We start from the raw sequence: 23399 nt of genomic DNA, 5'->3' as shown, positions 1-23399 counted from the left end.
GTTGTAATAATGGCAAAACATCACTGAAGCAGAAATCTACTTCCGTGCAAAATGAATTGCTTACATTAAATTATTCTTTACAACGAATATATCATTGTGTTTTTATTCAATATTGGCGCTTATTTAATGCCATGACAGAACAATTAGAAGTAGCAGTGAAATCAGGTCGAGTCGACGTTGTCAAAGGATTTTTGTCCACGTTGACAGAACATAAAAGTAAGACTGAGACTGAGCATGCTGAGAGTTAAAACTTTAGATTGATCATGAAGACTCAGATTCACCCAGACTTCCTTTAACCTGTCAGCTATCTCGCTGTCAGACAAAATGTCTGCCAAGAAATGAGTCAATGTGGTTGAGACTTGACAGGGCCTCCAGACTTAGTACATGTATTGCATTTTAAATGTAGGACCTATTGAGGATAATCTATTCAGCTTTGTGTTTGCTCATCACAATAAGAATGGATAGAAGAGATTGAACAGTGCAATAATGACATTCATGTCTCATATAATTTGGCAATCAACTTTTGTGTAAGTGTTCAAGATAAATAAATTTTAATGATATTTCATTGCTACTCACAAGTTAAAATTGTTAATTACAGCTCAAGAAAATTCAGACCTTCAGAAGAAGATTCTAACCTCGGCATGCTTCAATGGAGAGTCATTACTTCACATGGCATCAAGGGTAGGTGTATTTACTATACATGTAGATCAGCTGAATGCATGTATTTGCACAGGCTAATCAGGGACAACACTTCCAATTTTTTTATGGAATTTTCTGTGTAAAGGAAGTCTACTTAATAAATATCCAGTTAAGACAGAAAGTACTGTCCCAGATTATCCTGTGTTGACTACACAGTACACTTTTACACATGAATTAAGCCCAGTTTTCCAAGAACAGGGCTCTAGATGAATTTTGTGTTTCAAAATAACTTGGCATTGCTAGAAGGGCGAGTTCAATTATTTCAGTCCAGGAAAGTTTGTTGTTAGATTTGCATTGAAGATATCATATTATTTAATTTATATTGTATGATATTAATTTGATCTGTTTTTTCTGTAAAGACTACAATAGATTTTATCAATATACATGATAACCATTAGCTGTGAATGTATGTCACCTATAATCAATTTAGCTTTATTCTGAATTAACAATCTTCGAACTTCATTTGTTGTTTTTGTTTTTTAGAGTGTACATATATTAATTTTACGTTACAACTGTAAGTGTTTGAGTTGCTACTTAGACGGTTTATATAGCAAAACCTTGCATTAGGCTTAAAAGGAAATATTGTTTTCTTATATTTTTCAATCTTTGTTTACACAGATTATATTAATATGACTCTATTCTCCATTTTATCTAGGAGGACCAGTTTGACATAGTTCGAACACTGCTATCCTCCGGCGCTGATCCAACAGTAAGAAATGTGGACGGCAAGTTTGCCTTTGAGATATCAGCCAGTGACAAAACTTGCTCAGTGTATAGAGAATCTCTTCTTCAGGCAGCCTCACAATCTAAGTACTTGAACTTGAATTGGATGTGAGCCTTACTCTGGGAAATATCAGACTTTTGCATTTATGTAAAATGCCGTCATATGTTAGCGTGCGCAGGCTGCACTGGCTAATCAGGGACATCACTTTGTGTGTTTTTTTTTCATTTAAAAAGTCTCTTCTTAGCAAAAATCCAGTTTAGGCAAAAGTGTTCTCCCATATTAGCCTTTGCAGACTGCACAGGCTAATCTGGGACTACACTTTACGCAAATGCATGAAGGGCCTGTTTTCCCAGTGTGAGGCTCATACATAAGTATTATCTTACTCTGGATGTAAAATGTGTTCTCAAATTTTCAAAGAATAAAAATAAATTATAAATTTCTGATTATCTATTTGCAAATTATCAATATTTCCCCCAATCAATGGGTGAACAAATTGATGTCAGACAGTGTGAAGTTGCAGTTTGTTTTGCTTTTTTATTATAAAGAAACCTTATCAGACATGTGAACAGGGAGTTAAGAACATGTATGTGATAATCACAAAAAATATATAAGAAACCAACAGCCAGATTTGAGTTTTTAAAGGCCTTATTGTTTTTCCTATTAGAACATTTGATAAAATGAAATAAAAACGATAACAGCACTACGTGTCTTCATAAAGACATAAGCATTGATAAGTATGTTTTCATTTTGCAGCATAACCCAGGTGGAACAACTTCATAACAGTGGAGTGGGTGTGAATTTCATTGACACGGCTGAGAGTGCAAACACGCCTCTACACTGGGCCGCAAGCTTTGCAGAGGTCCAGATGGTTCAGTGCCTATGTGGTAAGGACCAACATATTTTTATTTGAACCGCATTCTGGGAAAACGGGCTTTAATGCTTTTACATTAATTGTTGTCCCAGATAAGCCTTTGTAGTCTGCACAGGCTAATCATCTTTCATTTTTCGCTTATATGGAATGTTTTTATAGAGGAAGTTAAGTTTAGGCAGAATGTGTTGTCCCTGATAAGTCTGTGTGGACTGAGCACATGCATTAAGCCCAGTTTTCCCAGAACGAGGCTCATGTTTAGGGTTTGTTTTAAGGAGTAAATGTTTAAAGTTTGAAATTTGTATGGTAGCCTTGTCTTATGGAACAGTATTTGGGGCCATTCATATCAAGGTCAATGTCACTGTTATTAAAAATTGAAAAATGGTTTAATAACTTGAGTTTGGATGCGTGTATTGCACTTAATACTTAATTTTTATTTAATGGGAGAAACAGTTTTCATAAAGTTCTGTATCACATCTATTTCTTAAACTATTTTATTAAATAAATGATAATAATATGTTACTTAAATGACTGCATATTTAAGCGCTGGGGGCCAATGTGCACGCTGTTAACACTGTGGGGTGTACCCCTCTCCATGAGGCTGTCAGTAGAGGCAATCATGACATCGTACACTGCCTACTTCAATATGGATCGGACCCTGCGCTTCAAATATCCAAGGGGTAGCTACTACCAGCTTTTGTATTTTCTTGTTATGTCTGCTGATACAAACAACTAAATATTTCACATAAACATTATCAGCCGGGCTTTGGGGAAACGGGCTAAATGTATGTGCCTTAAGTGTTTTCCGCCCTATTAGTCACAGATAATACAATGTTAGTGTTAAAAACAAATAAGATTTAGATTGGCTTACAAAACCTTTACCATGAGTCTTTGTGAAGTAGTTCAGTTTTGTAGTGCCAAGCAAATAAACTTATCAGTGTTCAATTTTAACATGGCATTATGTTTTTCCCATCATTTTCGCATTTGTCTATATTTATTTCGAAAGTAAACTGCAGAAAACGGCTGAAAAAAAAAGAAAAATCATAAAATAAAGTCATGACATTTAACAAAATTAAACCGCTAAACTGTTTGTGTTTGCTGTTTTCAATAAGATTGAAATACTCTTAATTTTTTCCGATGGTGTGTTATTTTGTTGATGGAAATGGGATAAATGATCATGTGTTTGTTTTAATAATTTTTCTGTAGGAAGTTTGCGGGTATGACATGTTACGAGATGGCCGAGGGCAAGCCTGAAGTACTTGATGTGTTGAACAACCCCCCAGCACAGCTGGAAATCAAACCCAAACAGGAAGATACTTTATCCCCATTGACTGGTATTGTATGCTTTTAATAACCATTTCTGGTTTTCATCATAGACTAAATAATCAGATGAAATTGAATTTTACCATATAAGTGTTTTGAACACTGCCAAATTATTATTATTCCCCGCCAAAGACGGAGGGATATTGTTTTGGCGTTGTCCGTCCTTCCGTCGGTCCGTCCTTCCCTCCGTCCTTCAGTTTGTCCGTCCGGAACTTTTGTGTCCGGAGCAATATCTTGGAAGTGCTTTGGCCGATTTCATTGAAACTTGGTTCGAGTATATATATCAATAAGACGATGATGCACGCCAAATGGCATTGTACACCATATGTTAATAACGGAGTTATGGCCCTTTGTATCTTTGATGCTTACATCTGTGACAAAGCTCTAGTTTGGCAGGGATATCAATTCAGCTTGTTTATTATGGAAAACCGGGCTTAATTAATGTGGGTAAAATGTCCTACCGGATTAGCCTGTGCAGTCTTTTGTTGTTTTTTGTAGTTTTTTGTTGATAAGAAGTCTCTTAGTTAAGACAGAAAGTTTTAGACTATTCTAAGTATAATAGTGTTGTTAAGTTATATCATTGCTGAAATGTAATTTTCATTATAATGAAGTCTCTTCTTAAAGAAAATCCAATTTGGCTGAAAATGTCGCCCCTTATTAGCATTAGCTTGTGCAAACTAATCTGGTACAACACTTTACAGAAATGCATTAGGTCCCATTTTCCTTGAGCATGGCTTATTTAATTTATATTTTAGTGTGCAAGCCAAAGCTCAGTCTTCCAAATGGATCTGCATTGAAATCCACTGATAATGACATTTCACCTCAACTGATGTCTCCAGTGTTCAAGGTAACTGGACTTTTGTGTGGTATTTCACCTCAACTCATGTCCGAAGTGAGAGATTATGACTATACATTTAAATAATAATTATAAAACAGTAGTTATAGTGAGGCATAATTAATATTATTCAGCAACTCGAATTTCTGCGATATGTATTAACAGGTACATTAATACTTAACTCATACCTTTATTTTCCATATATTTACATATAGTTCTTTAAGTTTTAATCTACAAAAATTAATACTGTTCATTTTAATTATATTTTTTTGTGCCGGCTTCTCAACTGTGGGAACTTTCTTTCAGTGTTTTGTGTGCACATAAATTGACTTGTTATGGGAGAACTGGACTTGTGCATTCATGTAAAGTATTGTCCAAGATTAGCCTGTGCAATCTGCGATTCAGGGACTTATTGTATTTTTTGTTCAAAGGAAGTCTTTTTTTAGCAAGTGATTAGCCTGTGCAGACTGAACTGTCTAATCTGGGATGACATTTTACGCACATGCATAAAGCCATTTATTCTGAGAGAAAGGCTGAAATAATTACTCTGTTATGTATATTTCCCAGAGAAATCCAGTTCCTGACCTGTCCATGACCGCACCCCAGGTGGTGACAGAAGAGAAACTGAATCACCTGTGGCCCCAGCCGCGCAGGCTAGAGCAGCGTGAGGGGCCCCCTTTCTGTCTGAACCACTCTTTTATCCCTGTTATGATCTCCACGGCTACTGGCTCCGGTAAGGGCGTAAAATTTTAATGTTTATTTCTATTTGCTGTATTTTTAGCCACCTTCAGGGAAAACAGAGCTTAATGCATATGTGTAGTGTCATCACAGATTAGCCTGTGCAGTCCAAACAGGCCTATTAAGGAGGACGCTTTCTGCATAAACTGGATTTTTTTCTTAGATGAGCCTTCATTTTTAATAAAAAATATAATAAAAGCTGAATGTGGTGTCCCTGATTAGCCTGCCGACTGCACAGGCTAATCTTGGAAGACACTTAACATTCATGCATTATACCATGTTTTAGACTGATTTTTATTTCTGCGTTCAGAAGATAAAATGTTTTTAAACTAAAATAAGGAATGTCAACTTTGAGTGTGCTTATTATATAAATAAAACAAAATGAAACTAAGGCTGCCCAATCAGGCGAGAAAAAACGTATTCAAATTATGGCGTTTACTTAACCAATGGCCAAAAAATGTGACACACCACAAAAGCCATGGTCTCAATTAATGAACATTTTACATGCAAAAAACAAAAGCAACTGGTGTCATATCCTTTAAGAGTCAATGCAAGGCATTCAAGGTCTGATCCAGTTTAATGGAGCTCATTCAAGGTCTGATCCAGTTTAATGGAGCTCATTCAAGGTCTGATCCAGTTTAATGGAGCTCAAAACCACAATCTGTGCCAAGAGCTAACAACTTTGTAGCATTAGAACAAATTTCTCTGAGCTTTTTTACATGTATTTAAAATTTGTATACTTATAAGCATACATATTTTTAAAGATCTTTTTAAATTTATATACATGCAGATATGTTCAGAGTAAAACAATGCTAAGTTTCAACACATGCCGCCTTTAACTGAATGAAAAAGTCAGATACAAGTCCATCTGATCATATGAATTAATATTTGTGCCAATGGGTCCAATATCATATGCAACTTGCGTAGGACCAGATCGCGCGACTGCTATTCTGTTACTAAACTGGAGGCATATTGCATAAGACCCATTTACCCATGACGCTGGTTATTTGTCTTATAATTAAATATTTCTTCAAAATCTTCGCCAGCCTCAAGAGAAATCAAGAAGAAATGGTTGCTTTATCGTGACAAGTTTGCAGACATGAATCTGACTCTTGTGATGGAGCCGCTAACGCCTCTGTGTAACCAGGAAGACCCTCACATCGTGTGTAACGTGAGCCAGAGACTGTGCCCTCGGGCGCAGAGTTATCAGCTGCACGTCTTGAATAATCAGGTCAGCAGTTTTGTTTGCCCAATTTTGAAAAGTACCAGAACTGTGCCAATAGGAAAAAAAAGAACAGAAAACCTTGATAGGCAAATTTTTGCATTTAAAATTTTAGATTTTAGCATTTAAGGGCCATTATGACACTTTCATTTTTTACATGTCAACCAGGTTCTCCTTTACATATTTTCAGTCAGCAGTTTGGTTTCTTTAATCTACAGCCAGAACACTTATAGGCAAAAGTAATCAAATTAGCTGGTCTGAAATAAATGGATTTAATGCATATTCGTAAAGTGTCATCTCAGATTAGCCTGTGTATTCTGCTTAGGCTTATCAGGAATGACATTTTGGCTTTTAATGTTGTGTTTTCGTTTAAAAGAAGCCCCTTCTTATCATGCATTAAGCCTTGCTTCCCCACAGCAAGTCTCAAATATTTGCCTACTTGAGATCCAGAGGGGCTCATCAGTCCTCTATTCTGCTGATAGGCTCATGTGGCTTCCAAGGGAAAAAATGACAAATGTGTGACCAATGGCTGACTTGTTGCAGATCCGCCTACTGTGCCACGATCTGAGCACTTTACACCATGCCATATCAACCATTCTCCAGCTGTTCTCCATATACACTGACGGGAAGACTAAGGCTATTAACGTGCCACAACTCTGGGTATTGTATTGTTATTCCCACTTGCACAGTTCTTGTTTTTTGGAACCATTGGGAATGCTTCCATGGTCCATAGCCTTGCACCTTCTAAGGAGTATTTTAATTTTAGCTATATTTAAATTCAAAACATGACCAGAATTACCAAAATATTGTCATTAGGAAAATGATTCTTTTAATATGAAATATGGCGATTATGAACTATCCAGTGATTTCAAGATTAAAGGCAGCAGGATTATAAGGCAAATTAACACTTTATGATATCTGTAACAATCAGAAGGAGTTTGTTATTTGAAATGTACAAATGTACTTCATTTTGTACCAAGGGACAATGTGGTATGTGCACTGGTTCTGACTGTATGAGAACAATGAAGAACCAATGCTTAAAAATGCAATCAAATTCAGCATAAACAGTAGATCACAGTTATTTTGAAAACCGTTTATCCAACTTTATAGTCATTACTTTGGTTTATTGTTTGTCCTTATATCGTATATCTTTATATAATAAGAAAATTGATGTTTAAATCAATCTTTTTTGAAATATTGCTATTTACAACATATTTTTATGCCCCCTTTCGAAGAAAAGGGGGTATATAGATTTCGCACTGTCCATCAGTCTGTCACACTTTACATGTCCGCTCTCTAATTCAAATAGTTTTCTTCCGATCTTTACGAAATTTGGTCAGAAGATGTATCTAGACAATATCTAGGTCAACTTCGAACATGGCTCATGCCGGGTCAAAAACTAGGTCACGGGGTCGAAAAAACAAATCCAAGGGAAGTAATAAGCTTTAAATGGACATAATTATCTGACCTGCCAAATTATATATTTTTGTTAAATAAATCAAAGCGGTGCAGTAGGCCGCATAATGTTTCTGACAAACACATCGTGGTTAAAGGTCAAGGTCAAGGTCATCCTTCAAGGTATAAGGTCAAAAATACAAATCCAAGGGAAGTTATAAGCTTTAAAGGGAGATAATTATTCAATATTGAACATAGCAACTTGATATTTGGCATGCATGTGTATCTCATGGGGCTGCACATTTTGAGTGGTGAATCTACAGTTACAGTAGTGGCTTTTAATTATTTGTACTAAAAATAGACATTTGTTAGAGACAATTATTTTCAAGGGAAGTAATTTATATAATTACAACTCTCAGATTATATATTCCTTACCAAGAATTTAAGTTCCTTTCACAGTTACTGTACAGATTTTTTATTTTATTATTTATAACTCAAATGATTTCTCAAAGGTTTTTAAATGATATAATTATCATTTCTTTCCTGTACTTATTTGTGAATAGTAGGGTTCATTACATACCTGTGGACTTATGTCCATAGATACATCATGAACTCTGGCTATGATCTCTTTGATAAACCACAGGCCTTGATTGTCAGTGATGTCTGACTTGGTCATTTTTGACAGACCCCCCCCCCCCCCCCCCCTCGGTTGGATTGGAAAAAATCCAAGGGAAGTAATAAGCTTTAAATGGAGATGATTTCTATACCTGCCAAATGATAAATAGAAATTTTATTTAAAAGCGGCGCAGTAGGGGGCATTGTGTTTCTGACGAACACATCTCTTGTTTCAGTTGAGGTTTTTTTTGCTCATTAACAAAGTAATAATTGGAAGTGCTTATATATATAAATATGCAAGTTCAAAATTTATTTTCTTACCTATTTTTATTTACAATTGTTTTTTACCACCTCTTGATTTCACAAGCTGTTGTATTCATTTAAGTTTCGTTTAGTTAGTTTAGTTAAAATCTATTTATGTTAGCTCAGTTGCATTTAAAGTACTTACTTCTTATTTCAAACGCTCTTGAGTCTGTTTCCTGGGCTTAGAACCAGTACTTGGTGTTTTTGGGGAAGATATCAAGAACGCTTCCACAGTTGAGATCAAACTCATGACCTACTGGTTGCTAGGCAGACACCATATCCACTACATCATGGTGACCTTATTTAAGTATTGCAAGCAATTGCTTGCAATTAAAATGTTTGTCATTTTTAAAGTTTTGCTCAAACATGTTGAACCTCATTGAATTTGATTGAAGATATATTAAACAAAATTTCAAAGTTTTGCTCAAGCATGTTGAACCTCATTGAATTTAAATTCAACACAATTTCAAAATCAGAAAAAAAGATAATTTTAATTGAAATTGTCAAATCATAGTGTATGGCTAAGGCCTCTATCATTGGCATTGTGATCTTAAAACCTAGAATGTTTAATACATATAAAAACGAAATTGAACTGTAAATGTTGATCTGTGCACAAAAAAAACAACAACAAAATTGTGTAAAACGCCCCAATCCTTAACTCAGAAACAAAAGCTATTCTGTTTTTCTTTCAATCTAATACAAGTGAATTGTCTCCGCAAAAAATATAACTCACTGCATAATGTGCTTTTGTTTAGAGATTATAATATACGTGTATCACCTGTCTTAATTGTTAATTGTAACCAAAATGATGTGTAATCAATCTCATTGTGTTTAGTTTCAAAGCTTAATTTATTGCATAATCACATAGCAATATATGAGCTGTGCTCTGTTAAATTGGGTTCAATGATGTGCGTTAAGTGCCATCACTGATAAGCCCATGCACTCCACACGGTCTATTCAGGGATCACACTTTCTGCCTAGACTGGATTTTCACCAAGAAGAGATTTAAACGCAAAATACTATAAAAGTGGAAAGTATTGTCCTTGATTAGCCTGTGCGGACTTCACATGCATTAAGCCCCATTTTCCCAGAGCTCTGCCCATATGTATGAGTACGGTTGCAGATTGATGACTGGCCTGATCTGCCTTACAGGGGAGCCTTGATGGACATTTCACAGGGAAGAGTTCCAAATATAGTAGGTCATATTACTTGTCTTTATTGTCCCCTACCGGTGAAACCTGAAGTGACTTAAGGTTTCGCTCTGTCTTTCAGTCAGTCAGTCTTTCAGTCTGTCACACTTTTTTGGATCCTGCGATAACTTTAAAAGTTCTTCATATTTTTTCATGAAACTTGAAACATGGATAGATGGCAATATGGAGATTATGCACGTCATTTCATTTTGTTCCTATGTAAATAATTCTGGTTGCTATGGCAATAAATAAAAAAATGAATACATTCTGAAAATAGTGGAGTTTCACCGGTAGCGGACCATATTGCTTGTCAATCTCTTGTTATATATAGCTCTCTTATCATATGTAGTAATATAACAATAATAATAGATGTTTACATTTTCCAACTCAGAACCTAAATAAAAACAGCTATATGCAACTCACAGACTGTTCAGTTGTATGTTGTTTGATGCTTAACAGTACCTTAGGGTTGAAGTTAGTAAGATAGACCTTACATTTAATTAGATTTTTTAAGGGACTACACATGTGTCAAGTGTGTATCTTTGTAGTAAATGGTTTATTATCAGTTATTCAGGTTTTGAAAACTTGTAAAGTAAATAAATAAAGGATATAGCACAATAATTCTAAATCATGTCTCTACAATATAATTATACCCTAACTACAAGAAGGTGGGGATTGACTGTATGTGAGTCACTAATTTCAGAGTCCATAGGTCTGTTTGTATTCAGACTGGCAAACTGTGCCCTTCTTTTCCCTTCTTTCCTACGTTTTTCAAAACAGCCTTAAATGACTACATTATAGACTATAAAGAATATGATATCTTGTTTTTCAGGAGACATTTCAGGAGACTATCATAATCCTGTCTTCAATGAAGATAAATCAGGTATTGATTACGTGATCACACAGCTCTTTTTCATACATAAAAATGAAACAGTGAAACAATAATTAGTATTTTGTTGTTTACTGTGCTCCTGTGATTAATGAGCAATGATAACATGATAACAGATACAGAAGAAATGTTTTTATGCCCTTGGTAGGGTGGCATATAGCAATTGAACTGTCAGTCTGTCTGTCTGTCTGTCTGTACGTCCATCTGATAACTTTAACATTGGCCATAACTTTTGCAATATTGAAGATAGCAACTTGATATTTGGCATGCATGTGTATCTCATGAGCTGCACATTTTGAGTGGTGAAAGGTCAAGGTCATCCTTCAAGGTCAAAGGTCAAAAAACTAAATCCAAGGGAAATTACAAGCTTTAAAGGGAGATAATTTCTATTTTATATCATTTGGCAGGTACAGATCATTTTCACAAGGGAAGTAATTTTTTTTTTTGAGATATATTTTATTTTTTTTATTTCAAAGCGGCGCAGTAGGGTGCATTGTGTTTCTGACAAACACATCTCTTGTTGTGATTAAATAAGCAAATACGATCAGACATGTGAATTAATCAGCAATGATATAACAGTTAAAGAATATGTTTTTGATATATCAAGTAAGTTGATATATTTATTTTCTTGGCATACATACTCTATTCAGCGTGTTAAAAATATATGAAAATGTGAACAGTGTTGTAAATGAAACATCATAAATTTGAACTTTATAAAATGCTAACATATAAAAAAGGAAATCTTTGATAATAAAATTTATTTTCCATTATGTTGCATGAAATGCAATATAGGCATATACCTTGTATGCTCTTCAGGTCTACGTCTATGTGAGATTTCGTCCACTGGAGCAAGTGCTTTGGCAAATATGCTACAGCATAGAGTAAGTTCTTTCATCTATTTTTCAAAATTTCTCACTCTCTGATTGAATCCTTTGACAGTGAATATTGCCTTCCTTCTCTCTCTCATTGTCTACCTTGACAGTGAATATTGCCTTTTGTCCCTCTCTGATTGCATCACATGACGGTGAATGTTTCCTATGTTTATTTTCAGAAAGACTCCCAATAGTGAAGTTTCCTTTGCCCACTCTCTCTCCCTTGGTAGTGAATATTTTCTGTGTTTTTTCACTCTTATTTTATGTCCTTGAAGTGATCATGTGCATATTGTGGATGTTCAGTCTCAAATGGTCCCCCTTGAAAGTAAATATTGTTTTGTGCTAAAACTCTGATTGTTTCCCATGACAGTGCATATTCATTGTAATCACCCTCTGATTTTCACCCTTGCCACTTTATATTTCCAATGTTCACTTTATGAGATACTCTCCATTGACTTATATTTCCAATGTTCACTCTCTGATTGTCTCCCTTGACACTTCATATTTTCTATGTTCACTCTGTGCTTGTATCCCCTGGCAGTGAGTTGTGTGACCTGGATGAGTTCTGCCATGACTACGGCGTGGAGCTGGTTCCCGTGCTGGAGGTTGCTCCAACGGTGCAGTACCAAGATGTCCCTGCACTGTATGCTGGTTTCCAGGAGTTCCTTGCGTGCTTCAACTACACTCAGTAAATATTGAATAGTGGCCTTTGAATGTTGTAAGATGTTAAGTACTTTTTCTTTCTGGGCAACAGACTCAATAATGTCTCCATAAGCCTAAAGCTTTAGAAGCAATAAAGCTAAAATAAAATAGGTCTTAAGTGAGCCTTGTTTTGGGAAAACTGGGCTTAATGCATGTGTGTAAAGTGTTGTCCCAGATTAGCTTGTTCAGTTCCCACAGATTAATCAGGGATGACACTTTCCGCTTCTATGGAATTCTTTGTTTAAAGGAAGTCTCTTCTTAACAAAATACATTTCTGTGGAACACTTGACACAGTTTCTAAGAATGTGGCTCAATGAACTAAACCCCTGTTCCTGCAGTTTTGTCAGTGTTGTTTTAAGGAAGTCTTTTTTAAACTAATATATTATAGTTTAGGCGGAAAGTGTCGTCCCTGGTTGGCCCATGCGTTAAACCCAGTTTCCCCAAAATGCTGCTCAATTAAATTCAACCCCTGTGCCTCCAGGTTTGTCAGTGTTGGTCCAAGGCTGAGCAGTTTCCTGCTGGATGTAGACGACCAAGACATCGCTGTGTCTGACATCCACACCATGCTCCCTTTGCGGGCCAACCAGACGGTGCAGCTGTGTGGGTATCCCCTGCATGACCTTGAACTTGACCTGCTCAGGCAGATACCACCGCATCTCGTGTTTAATGAGTATGGAGTGCAGGTACAACTTGGTCTTGTGTTGTAGTGACACAAACCCTATCCACCAACCGTTAGATTTAATATGAGCTACGCTTAAACAAAACGTGTTTAATGCATGTGCATAAAGTCATCTCAAGTTAGCCCATGCAGTCTGTTTTTATGGAATTTTCGGTTTAATAAAATTCTCTACTAATAAAAAAATAAATCTTATTTCATATAAAAAGTGTCGTTCCTGATAAGCCTGTGTGGACTGCACAGGCTAATATGAGACAACACTTTATGCACATGTATTAAGCCCCGCTTTTTTCAATTTGACCCTTATATGTGTTGGGAAGTGTTGAAATTGTCACGCTTTCTAGTGTTCACTTAACATCACATGTCATTTCACATGATGTCTATGTCATTATTTATATGTTGATGTTAGTATATTTTGTGTATTACTTCAAATGAAATACATTGAGAACCTGAAAACGATGCATTTTGTCTTACTCCTTTACAATCTGTTAGACAGAAAGAATAAGGAATATTTTATGCTTAAGAATAAGGAATATTTTGTACATAGGAATATTTTATATGTAAAAGAAGGAATATTTATTTAAAAGGGCAGTCAACCAGATTGACAAAAAAAGAAAAGTTCTAAAATACTGTTATTAAATGCTTTATATTGATAAATTTAAACATTGGATTAAAAAATTTCCAGTAAAGAAATCAAGAAAAAAAATATAAACTAATAATTGTAAAAAACATGGTATTTTAGAACTTGTATTTTCTTAGTGATATATAGCAATCTGGTTGACCGCCCCTTTAAAATTCAGGCAATTTGTTCAAAATACAATATGAGATTAATCAAAATAAAGTCCAGAGCATATCTCAGCATAAAGGTTAATTCTTTTGGAACTGAAAAAAGAATTTAGTCGCGCTCAGGGAAACAGGGCTTAAGGCATATGCGAAAACTGTTGTCCCAGATTAGCCTGTGTAGTTTGCACAGGCTTATTAAGGAAAATACTATATGCTTTTATTGTATTTTTCCCTTAAAGGAAGTCTCTTCTTTGCAAAAACCTTTGTTAGCGTTAACTGCAGACTGAACCGCCTAATCTGGGACAACACTTAATGCATGCCCCAAAGTGAGGCCCAATATGACTTATTGCTGATCTGTTTCACACATCTGGTTTCAGGCCACTCATAATTACTCTGAGACCTGCAAACCACTCACAAAGAATGGGTAAGATTTTATTCGTATTTTTGACACAATTGCTTAATTTTTTAAGCTCATCTATTTTTTGAAAAAAAAAAATGAGCTATTGTCATCACCTTGGCGTTGGCGTCAGCGTCGGCGTCGGCGTCCGGTTAAGTTTTGCGTTTAGGTCCACTTTTCTCAGAAAGTATCAATGCTATTGCATTCAAACTTGGTACACTTACTTACATCATGAGAGGACTGGGCAGGCAAAGTTAGATAACTCTGGCGTGCATTTTGACATAATTATGTGCCCTTTTTATACTTAAAAAATTGAAAATTTTGGTTAAGTTTTGTGTTTAGGTCCATTTTATTCCGTAAGTATCAAAGCTATTGCTTTCATACTTGCAACACTTAATAACTATCATAAGGGGACTGTGCAGGCAAAGTAATGTAACTCTGACTGGCATTTTGACAGAATTATGTGCCCTTTTTATACTTAGAAAATTGAAAATTTGTTTAAGTTTTGTGTTTAGGTCCACTTTATTCCTACAGTATCAAAGCTATTGCTTTCATACTTGCAACACTTATTAACTATCATAAGGGGACTGTGCAGGTAAAGTTATGTAACTCTGACTGGCATTTTTATGGAATTATGGGCCCTTTATACTTAGAAAAGTGAAAATTTTGTTTAGTTTTGTGTTTTGGTCCACTTTACCCCTAAAGTATCATATATATTGCTTTCATACGTGGAACCCTCGCAAACTATCATAAGGGTACAGTAAAAGGACAAGTTGCATAACTCTGGTTGTCATTTTTACGGAATTATGGCCCTTTTTTGACTTAGTAACTTTAAATATATGGTTAAATTTTGTGTTTCGATCCACTTTACTTCTTAAGTATCAAGGCTATTGCTTTCAAACTTCAAATACTTTCATGCTATCATGAGGTTACTGTACCTGGCAAGTTGAATTTTACCTTGACCTTTGAATGACCTTGACTCTCAAGGTCAAATTATTAAATTTTGCTAAAATTGCCATAACTTCTTTATTTATGATTAGATTTGATTGATACTTTGACAAAACTACTCTTACCTGACATAACACAATAGACTCCACCCAAACCATCCCCCGTGCCCTCCCCCCCTTCCCCCCCCCCTGAATCCCCCCCCCCCCTAATTTTTTTTTATTTATTTTTTGATCATCTCACAAATGACCACCACACCCTCACACTATACCCCGCCACCCCATCCCTCCCCCCATTTTTTTTTTAAACGGTTAAAAAACACAAATATTTTTTTTAAATTATATTATGTTTGAAATACCGTCCAACCATCGCACCCAAGAATCCGCCCCCCCCCCCAATTTTTTTTTTTCGCATTTTTGGAAACTAATGTAATAAATGTCCACACCCCCACACTATACACCCCTCTTCACTCCACCCCTCCCTCCTTTGTGATTGAAAAGGAGAGTCCCTTCACCTTTAAAAAGAAAATAGATGAGCGGTCTGCACCCGCAAGGCGGTGCTCTTGTTTTATATGAGTTAACATGTACTTTTGCATAGTGACATAAACAATATTGCCATTATTTATTTATTGTTTCGATTTATTTCCAGTTCAGGTTTTGTCTTAAATAAAATTTTATTAAAAAAATGTAAAAATCAAAGACAAATTTAATTACGAAACTATCAAAATCAGGAGTGGTCCATTATAAAACGAGAGCGCTGATGGCGTTAAAAGCATAGGTGCAAGATACAGGGAAGAATGGCGTCACGTGGTATAATGTAGTTCGATATCGCCATCGGCGAATTTCTCAAATCAATAATTTCAAACAATTACCGACTATTTAAATAGATAATCTTTCCATTTACATCAGTGTTTGAAACGCTTATGAAAAATAATTACCCAAGCCTTTCAAAATTTAAGCACGGACAGATCTGTATCGAACTATTCTTTTCACAAATGAAAATAGACGCTACCCTATTCGTCTGCGTCAAGAATTTGTCGTAAAACTTGTGGTTAGCGTTAGATGCAGACGTGCACAACAGATTGAGTTCTGAATACAGATTTCTGAATGCAGATTTTTATAGAAACTCCTCACAGCAGTTACTTCCCTTGCTTCGCCCGGTCAGTAACTTCTAGTATAAGGGAGGCCACTGCGTAGGAGATTGAGATTTAAAGTGCAGATAGAATTGTTTTACGAACGAAATTTGTTTTAGGTTATAAGAAGATTTTTTGACATAAAACGGTCTTAGAAAAATTCACTAAAAACGGTGTCAGCAATATTCTTGGAAGAAAACGTTAGAAAAACGTTTCCAAAAAAAATTTGTAAAAATGACCATATGCTAAATTAAATAGATATTTCGTCTGATTTTTGATCAGGTAAGGCTTCATAAAGGGCAACCAATCGATGTGGATTTTCGAAATGTGCTATATAACATAAGCATAGGTGCGTAAACGCACCTATGCTAAAAATGCTTTTGAAGTTTTTGTCCTGTCTGTTTGTTGGTTTGCGTAAAACTTTAACATTTGCCATAACTTTTGCAATACTGAAGATAGCAACTCCATATTTGGCATGCATGTGTATCTCATAGAGCTACACATTTTGAGCGGTGGTCAAGGTCAAGATCATCCTTCAAGGTCAAAGGTCAAATATATGGGTCAAAATCGCTAATTTAATATACACTGTTGCAATATTGAAGATAGCAACTTGATATTTGGCATGCATGTGTATCTAATGAAGCTGCACATTTTGAGTGGTGAAAGGTCAATGTCATCCTTCAAGGCCAAAGGTCAAATATATGGGGGGAAATAGTGTTTCACAAACACATCTTGTTATAGTAATTTATTAACTGTTTCCTTCAGATTTTTTTGGGTTGAGACACTCACATGTTTTAAACAATCAATGGTATGCTTCTTCTTGTAAATTACCTGTTTTTTTCCACAACACACAAACCAGGCTGTGGTAAAATGAGGCTGAATGCATGTGCATAATGTGTTGTCTCAGACACTTTCCGCATATGTTCTTTTTTTTCGTTCAAAGGAAGTCTCTTCTTAGGGGAAATTAAATTTCGGCAGAAAGTGTTGGAAAGTAGGCACAAGCATTTAACCCAATTTCATGTCTTTCAGGATCAGTTTCATGTCTTTCACGATCAGTTTCATGTCTTTTAGGATCAGAGTCATGTCTTTCAGGGTCAGTTTCATGCCTTTGAGGATCAGTTTCATGTCTTTAAGGATCAGTTTCATGTCTTTCATGATAAGTTTCATGCCTTTCAGGATCAGTTTTATGTCTTTCAGGATCAGTTTCATTCCTTTCAGGTCAGTTTCATGTCTTTCAGGATCAGTTTCATTCCTTTCTGGATCAAATTTATGTCTTTCAGGATCAGTTTCATTCCTTTCAGGATCAGTTTCATATCTTCAGGATTAGTTTCATGCCTTTCAGGATCAGTTTTATGTCTTTCAGAATCAGTTTCATTCCTTTCAGGATCAGTTTCATTCCTTTCTGGATCAGTTTCATGTTCTTCAGGATCAGTTTCATTCCTTTCAGGATCAGTTTCATGTCTTTCAGGATCAGTTTCATTCCTTTCTGGATCAGTTTCATGACTTTCAGGATCAGAATCATGTTTTTCAGAATACGTTTCAAGCCTTTGCAGGATCAGTTTAATTACTTTCAGGATAAGTTTCATGGTGTGCCCGGGCACAGCTGCTTGGACCAGTCTGGCCGGATGTCCCGAGGCAGCGGTCACCACTGTGTACAATGCGGTCAAGTGTGCCATATCTGAAGGGGCCCTGGGGCTTCTGGTGTGCAACTGGTCAGGCAAGGGACATGCGAACCACCTGCCCTTCAGCTGGCCGGGCTTCCTGATAGGGGCTGGGCTGAGTTGGAACTCACAGTGCCATTTTGTGAGTAGACATGTTAATTTGACAGTGGGAACCTAAGTAATAATCAAAATCTGTCTATCCACTTAATTACATGCAGTATTTTTTTACTAGTATGCTTCTGACATTGTGAGGTAAAACAGAATTACTGTTCCTTAGAAATATTTAAGTGTCGTCCCAGATTAGCCTGTGCAATCCGCACAGGCACATCAGGGACGACACTTTCCGCTTTTATGGTATTTTTAGTTTCAAGGAAGTCCCTCTTTACAGAAAATCAAGTTTAGGCGGAAAGTGTCGTCCCTGATTAGCCTGTGCGGACTGCACAGGCTAATCTGGGACGACACATTACGCACATGCATTATGCCCAGTTTTCTCAAAACGAGTCTCATTTGATCCACGCTCTGAGAAAATTGAATGCATGTGCAGTCTGCACAGGCTAATCACTGTCAATCTAAACTGGATTTTCATTAAGAATAGTCTTCCTTTAAACGAAAATACAATGAAAGTGGAAAGCATCGTCGCTGATCTCGGACGACACTTAATGCTTATACATTCTTTTCACAGACGGAGATTCAATTTTGCCAGGAAGCTTCATTTCTGTACTTTCAGGAGTATTGTTTGAGTAATTTAGAGGACCTTATGAACGAGCATGTGTTTCAAGCAGAGCAGGGCATTGTAGGACACGCTATAGTGGAACTGGGACGAGCGGAAACCTACCTGCTCAGGTGCGCTAGATGTCAGACAGGTGAGTTGAACATCCTGGGTCCTGTATCCAGTATCAATATCATTCTCAATTTTTAACCCTGAAGATGAGATTTGGGTTTCCACTCAGCTGAGTATTGAGGATGTTCATCAGTGCAGGTACAATCTCAAATCTCAGGTATAAGAATATGCACATATTCCGTATCAAACTCTGTTTTGAGTCTCACTCAAAACTCACAAAAAAGTATGTGAACACCAAATCAAGCATGATGTTCAAACTCGTCTAAAAATTTCAGAAAAACTCGAGTTGTCAAAAGAATGGTATGAAATACATAAAGAGTTATTTAGTGAGGCTTTGAAAATATAAATCATCAAACTTAGCTCAAAACACACACAAACAAATCAAAATGACAAATGAAAATGAACGCAATGTAGTCACAAGTGTGTCTGATGGTTTTGTCAAGGTGGAAATGCAGCATAGTTTATTGCAGTGTGTTATTTGGTAAATATAGTTGTTGGGATGGAATACAATTGACTTTCATTTGGTCAATACATGTTTAGTTTTAATGATGTGATAACATGGACACTCGTTGGCCCAGTCATAGTCCTTTTCAAGCTGAATTCCTGCATATAAAAGGATAAACAACATTTTAAAACAATATTAGTACTGAATGCTGGTACCAGCTACTCATAATTTGTGAAGTAAGCTAACAAATACAATTGAACCCTGCTCAGAGAAAATGCGCTGCTTAATGCATATGCTTAGTGTCATCCTAAATTAGACTGTGAGATCAGGTCTAATCAGGGACAACCCTTTCCGGGTTTATGGAATATTTTGTTCAAAGGGAGCCTCCTCTTAATAAAAATGTGTCATTCCTAATAAGAGTGCGTGGTCTGCAAAGGCTAAACTTGGAGGACTTAATGCACTTGAACTAAGCAACATTTTCCTCGAGTGCGCCTGCACGGCTTAATTTATTATTACAATGTTATGCTTCAATAAAACTTGTTAAGGTATGACTTCAGATTTCTCCCTTATATCGTCTATATCTTCTCCCTTGTATCGTCTATATCTTCTCCCTTGTATCGTCTATATCTTCTCCCTTATATCTTCTCCCTTATATCTTCTCCCTTATATCTTCTCCCTTATATCTTCTCCCTTATATCTTCTCCCTTATATCTTCTCCCTTATATCTTCTTAGGTGAAGACTGCTCTGACCTGCCTGCAGACAATGGATCCCTGCTGTATAAACTACTGCTGGAACCAGACAATGCTTCCATAGAGAACCTTAATCTGGATATGATGCAGGTAGGCACTGCATCAGAGTTGCACTGGGATGGTCACAGAAAGTCTGAAGGAAGTTCACGGATATTTCCGTTCTTTTTCCTTGACTGAAATGTGATTCTTCTTTGCACATATTTTCAGATTACAATCAGTGAGTCACTATCAGTGCATTTTTCTTGCAGCATAAATCAAATAAGGCTTGATCTGAGAAAATGTGTTTAATGCATGTATTTAAAGTGCAATCCCAGATAAGCCTGTGCAATCTGCACAGGCTACCGGTAATTTTGGAGGACACTTTACGCATGTGCATTAAGCCTGTTTTTTCCCCTGAGCAAGTCTAAATGTGAATGAAACAAACAACAAATATAAATTGTTCTTTGTAAATTTCATTTAATGATGCATATAAATAACAATTTAGTATACGAAAATTATATTTTATGGCACTCATCCTGTAGGACAAGTACAAGTGATTTTTCACTTGTCCTGGTTTGATTTGTTCTTGTCATTTATATAAGTTTCATTTAAAGTAACATTACTTTTCAAAATTAACGAAAATTTCGTACAATATTTCGTAAAATAAAGCTAAACAATAAAAAATCATTGTTCCTTATGGCAATTGCCGAAATTTCAACACCAGATGTGGTAAATTAGATGTTTGTGGATACAAAATGCTCGTTTTTATTATGGTTTTAACATGGTACCATTTTAGTGTTTGTGTGTCGTATGAATAGATATATATAGGAAATTAGCATGGAATTTATTGTGGTCACAAATAAATAAAAACGAGCATTTTGTATCTACAACGATCTATGTAATCATACCACATTTAGCCTTGAAATTGTGGCTATTGCTATAAGGAACATTGATTGTTCAGGTGTAAACTTCATTTTACGAAATACTTTACGAAATTTTCGTTGATTTTGAGTGTTATAGAGACTTTTATAATTTTGCATATAGTTCAATACGTTATAAAACAATCACTCATTTTTTTTAACAACTAGAAAGAGTAATCCTTTGGTCTTGTAACAAACATAAGATGCATGAGGACAAACCATGTTGGCGACTTTGTGTGCAATGCAATTTTAATATCTGTTGTCAAAAAGGTCCATTTATTTTCTACAGAAAGTTACCCGTCATATACGTAAGTGTCAGACAGAGTTAAAGTCAGCTGTGGTCCACTGCCGGCAGGGAGACAGTATACTGGCTGAACTGAACCACACATGTGATCTCATGCTGCTAGCAGTGAAGTAAGTACTGGCTGAACTGAACCACACATGTGATGGCATGCTGCTAGCAGTGAAGTAAGTACTGGCTGAACTGAACCACACATGTGATCTCATGCTGCTAGCAGTGAAGTAAGTACTGGCTGATCTGAACCACACATGTGATCTCATGCTGCTAGCAGTGAAGTAAGTACTGGCTGAACTGAACCACACATGTGATCTCATGCTGCTAGCAGTGAAGTAAGTACTGGCTGATCTGAACCACACATGTGATCTCATGCTGCTAGCAGTGAAGTAAGTACTGGCTGAACTGAACCACATATGTGATCTCATGCTGCTTGCAGTGAAGTAAGTACTGGCTGAACTGAACCACACATGTGATCTCATGCTGCTAGCAGTGAAGTAAGTACTGGCTGATCTGAACCACACATGTGATCACATGCTGCTTGCAGTGAAGTAAGTACTGGCTGAACTGAACCACACATGTGATCTCATGCTGCTAGCAGTGAAGTAAGTACTGGCTGAACTGAACCACACATGTGATCTCATGCTGCTTGCAGTGAAGTAAGTACTGGCTGAACTGAACCACACATGTGATCTCATGCTGCTAGCAGTGAAGTAAGTACTGGCTGAACTGAACCATACATGTGATCTCATGCTGTTAGCAGTGAAGTAAGTTACTACAGTTTACTGGCTGAACTGAACCACACATGTGATCTCATGCTGCTAGCAGTGAAGTAAGTACTGGCTGATCTGAACCACACATGTGATCTCATGCTGCTAGCAGTGAAGTAAGCAACTACAGTATACTGGCTGAACTGAACCACACATGTGATCTCATGCTGCTAGCAGTGAAGTAAGTACTGGCTGAACTGAACCACACATGTGATCTCATGCTGCTAGCAGTGAAGTAAGTAACTACAGTATACTGGCTGAACTGAACCACACATGTGATCTCATGCTGCTAGCAGTGAAGTAAGTACTGGCTGAACTGAACCACACATGTGATGGCATGCTGCTAGCAGTGAAGTAAGTACTGGCTGAACTGAACCACACATGTGATCTCATGCTGCTAGCAGTGAAGTAAGTACTGGCTGAACTGAACCACACATGTGATCTCATGCTGCTAGCAGTGAAGTAAGTAACTACAGTATACTGGCTGAACTGAACCACACATGTGATCTCATGCTGCTAGCAGTGAAGTAAGTAACTACAGTATACTGGCTGAACTGAACCACACATGTGATCTCATGCTGCTAGCAGTGAAGTAAGTACTGGCTGAACTGAACCACACATGTGATCTCATGCTGCTAGCAGTGAAGTAAGTACTGGCTGATCTGAACCACACATGTGATCTCATGCTGCTTGCAGTGAAGTAAGTACTGGCTGAACTGAACCACACATGTGATCGCATGCTGCTAGCAGTCAAGTAAGTACTGGCTGAACTGAACCACACATGTGATCTTATGCTGCTAGCAGTGAAGATAGTATACTGGCTGAACTGAACCACACATGTGATATCATGCTGCTAGCAGTGAAGTAAGTACTGGCTGAACAGAACCACACATGTGATCTCATGCTGCTTGCAGTGAAGTAAGTACTGGCTGAACTGAACCACATATGTGATCCCATGCTGCTAGCAGTGAAGTAAGTACTGGCTGAACTGAACCACACATGTGACCTCATGCTGCTAGCAGTGAAGTAAGTACTGGCTAAACTGAACCACACATGTGATCTCATGCTGCTAGCAGTGAAGTAAGTAATACAGTATACTGGCTGAACTGAACCACACATGTGATCTCATTCTGCTAGCAGTCAAGTAAGTAACTACAGTATACTGGCTGAACTGAACCACACATGTGATCTCATGCTGCTAGCAGTGAAGTGAGTATACAGGCTGAATTGAACCACACATGTGATCTCATGCTGCTAGCAGTGAAGTAAGTACTGGCTGAACTGAACCACACATGTGATCTCACGCTGCTAGCTGTGAAGTTAGTACTGGCTGAATTGAACTACACATGTGATCGCATGCTGCTAGCAGTCAAGTAAGTAACGACAGTATACTGGCTGAACTGAACCACACATGTGATCGCATGCTGCTA

General features: G+C 36.8%; 1 protein-coding gene across 1 annotated transcript in view; it reads left to right on the top strand.

Moving 5' to 3' along the window:
* Positions 1–2: 2 nt before the first annotated feature.
* LOC127873194 (uncharacterized) overlaps positions 3–23399 on the top strand; it is a 26240-nt gene continuing 2843 nt past the window's right edge. Inside the window, exons 1-20 of the mRNA XM_052416938.1 lie at positions 3–216; positions 599–681; positions 1355–1509; positions 2177–2307; positions 2836–2971; positions 3498–3625; positions 4370–4461; positions 5017–5182; positions 6234–6418; positions 6953–7069; positions 9846–9917; positions 10745–10795; positions 11618–11682; positions 12215–12361; positions 12857–13058; positions 14212–14258; positions 17883–18111; positions 18697–18832; positions 19989–20095; positions 21194–21318. Coding sequence (XP_052272898.1) covers positions 132–216; positions 599–681; positions 1355–1509; positions 2177–2307; positions 2836–2971; positions 3498–3625; positions 4370–4461; positions 5017–5182; positions 6234–6418; positions 6953–7069; positions 9846–9917; positions 10745–10795; positions 11618–11682; positions 12215–12361; positions 12857–13058; positions 14212–14258; positions 17883–18111; positions 18697–18832; positions 19989–20095; positions 21194–21318 — 2459 coding nt within the window. The 5' untranslated portion in view covers positions 3–131. The remainder of the gene's footprint in view (positions 217–598; positions 682–1354; positions 1510–2176; positions 2308–2835; positions 2972–3497; positions 3626–4369; positions 4462–5016; positions 5183–6233; positions 6419–6952; positions 7070–9845; positions 9918–10744; positions 10796–11617; positions 11683–12214; positions 12362–12856; positions 13059–14211; positions 14259–17882; positions 18112–18696; positions 18833–19988; positions 20096–21193; positions 21319–23399) is intronic.

Source organism: Dreissena polymorpha, chromosome 3, assembly GCF_020536995.1.
Source record: "Dreissena polymorpha isolate Duluth1 chromosome 3, UMN_Dpol_1.0, whole genome shotgun sequence".
NCBI lineage: Eukaryota > Metazoa > Mollusca > Bivalvia > Myida > Dreissenidae > Dreissena > Dreissena polymorpha.
The sequence above is the reverse complement of the archived record's forward strand: the minus strand, read 5'-3'. Positions and strand labels throughout refer to the sequence as shown.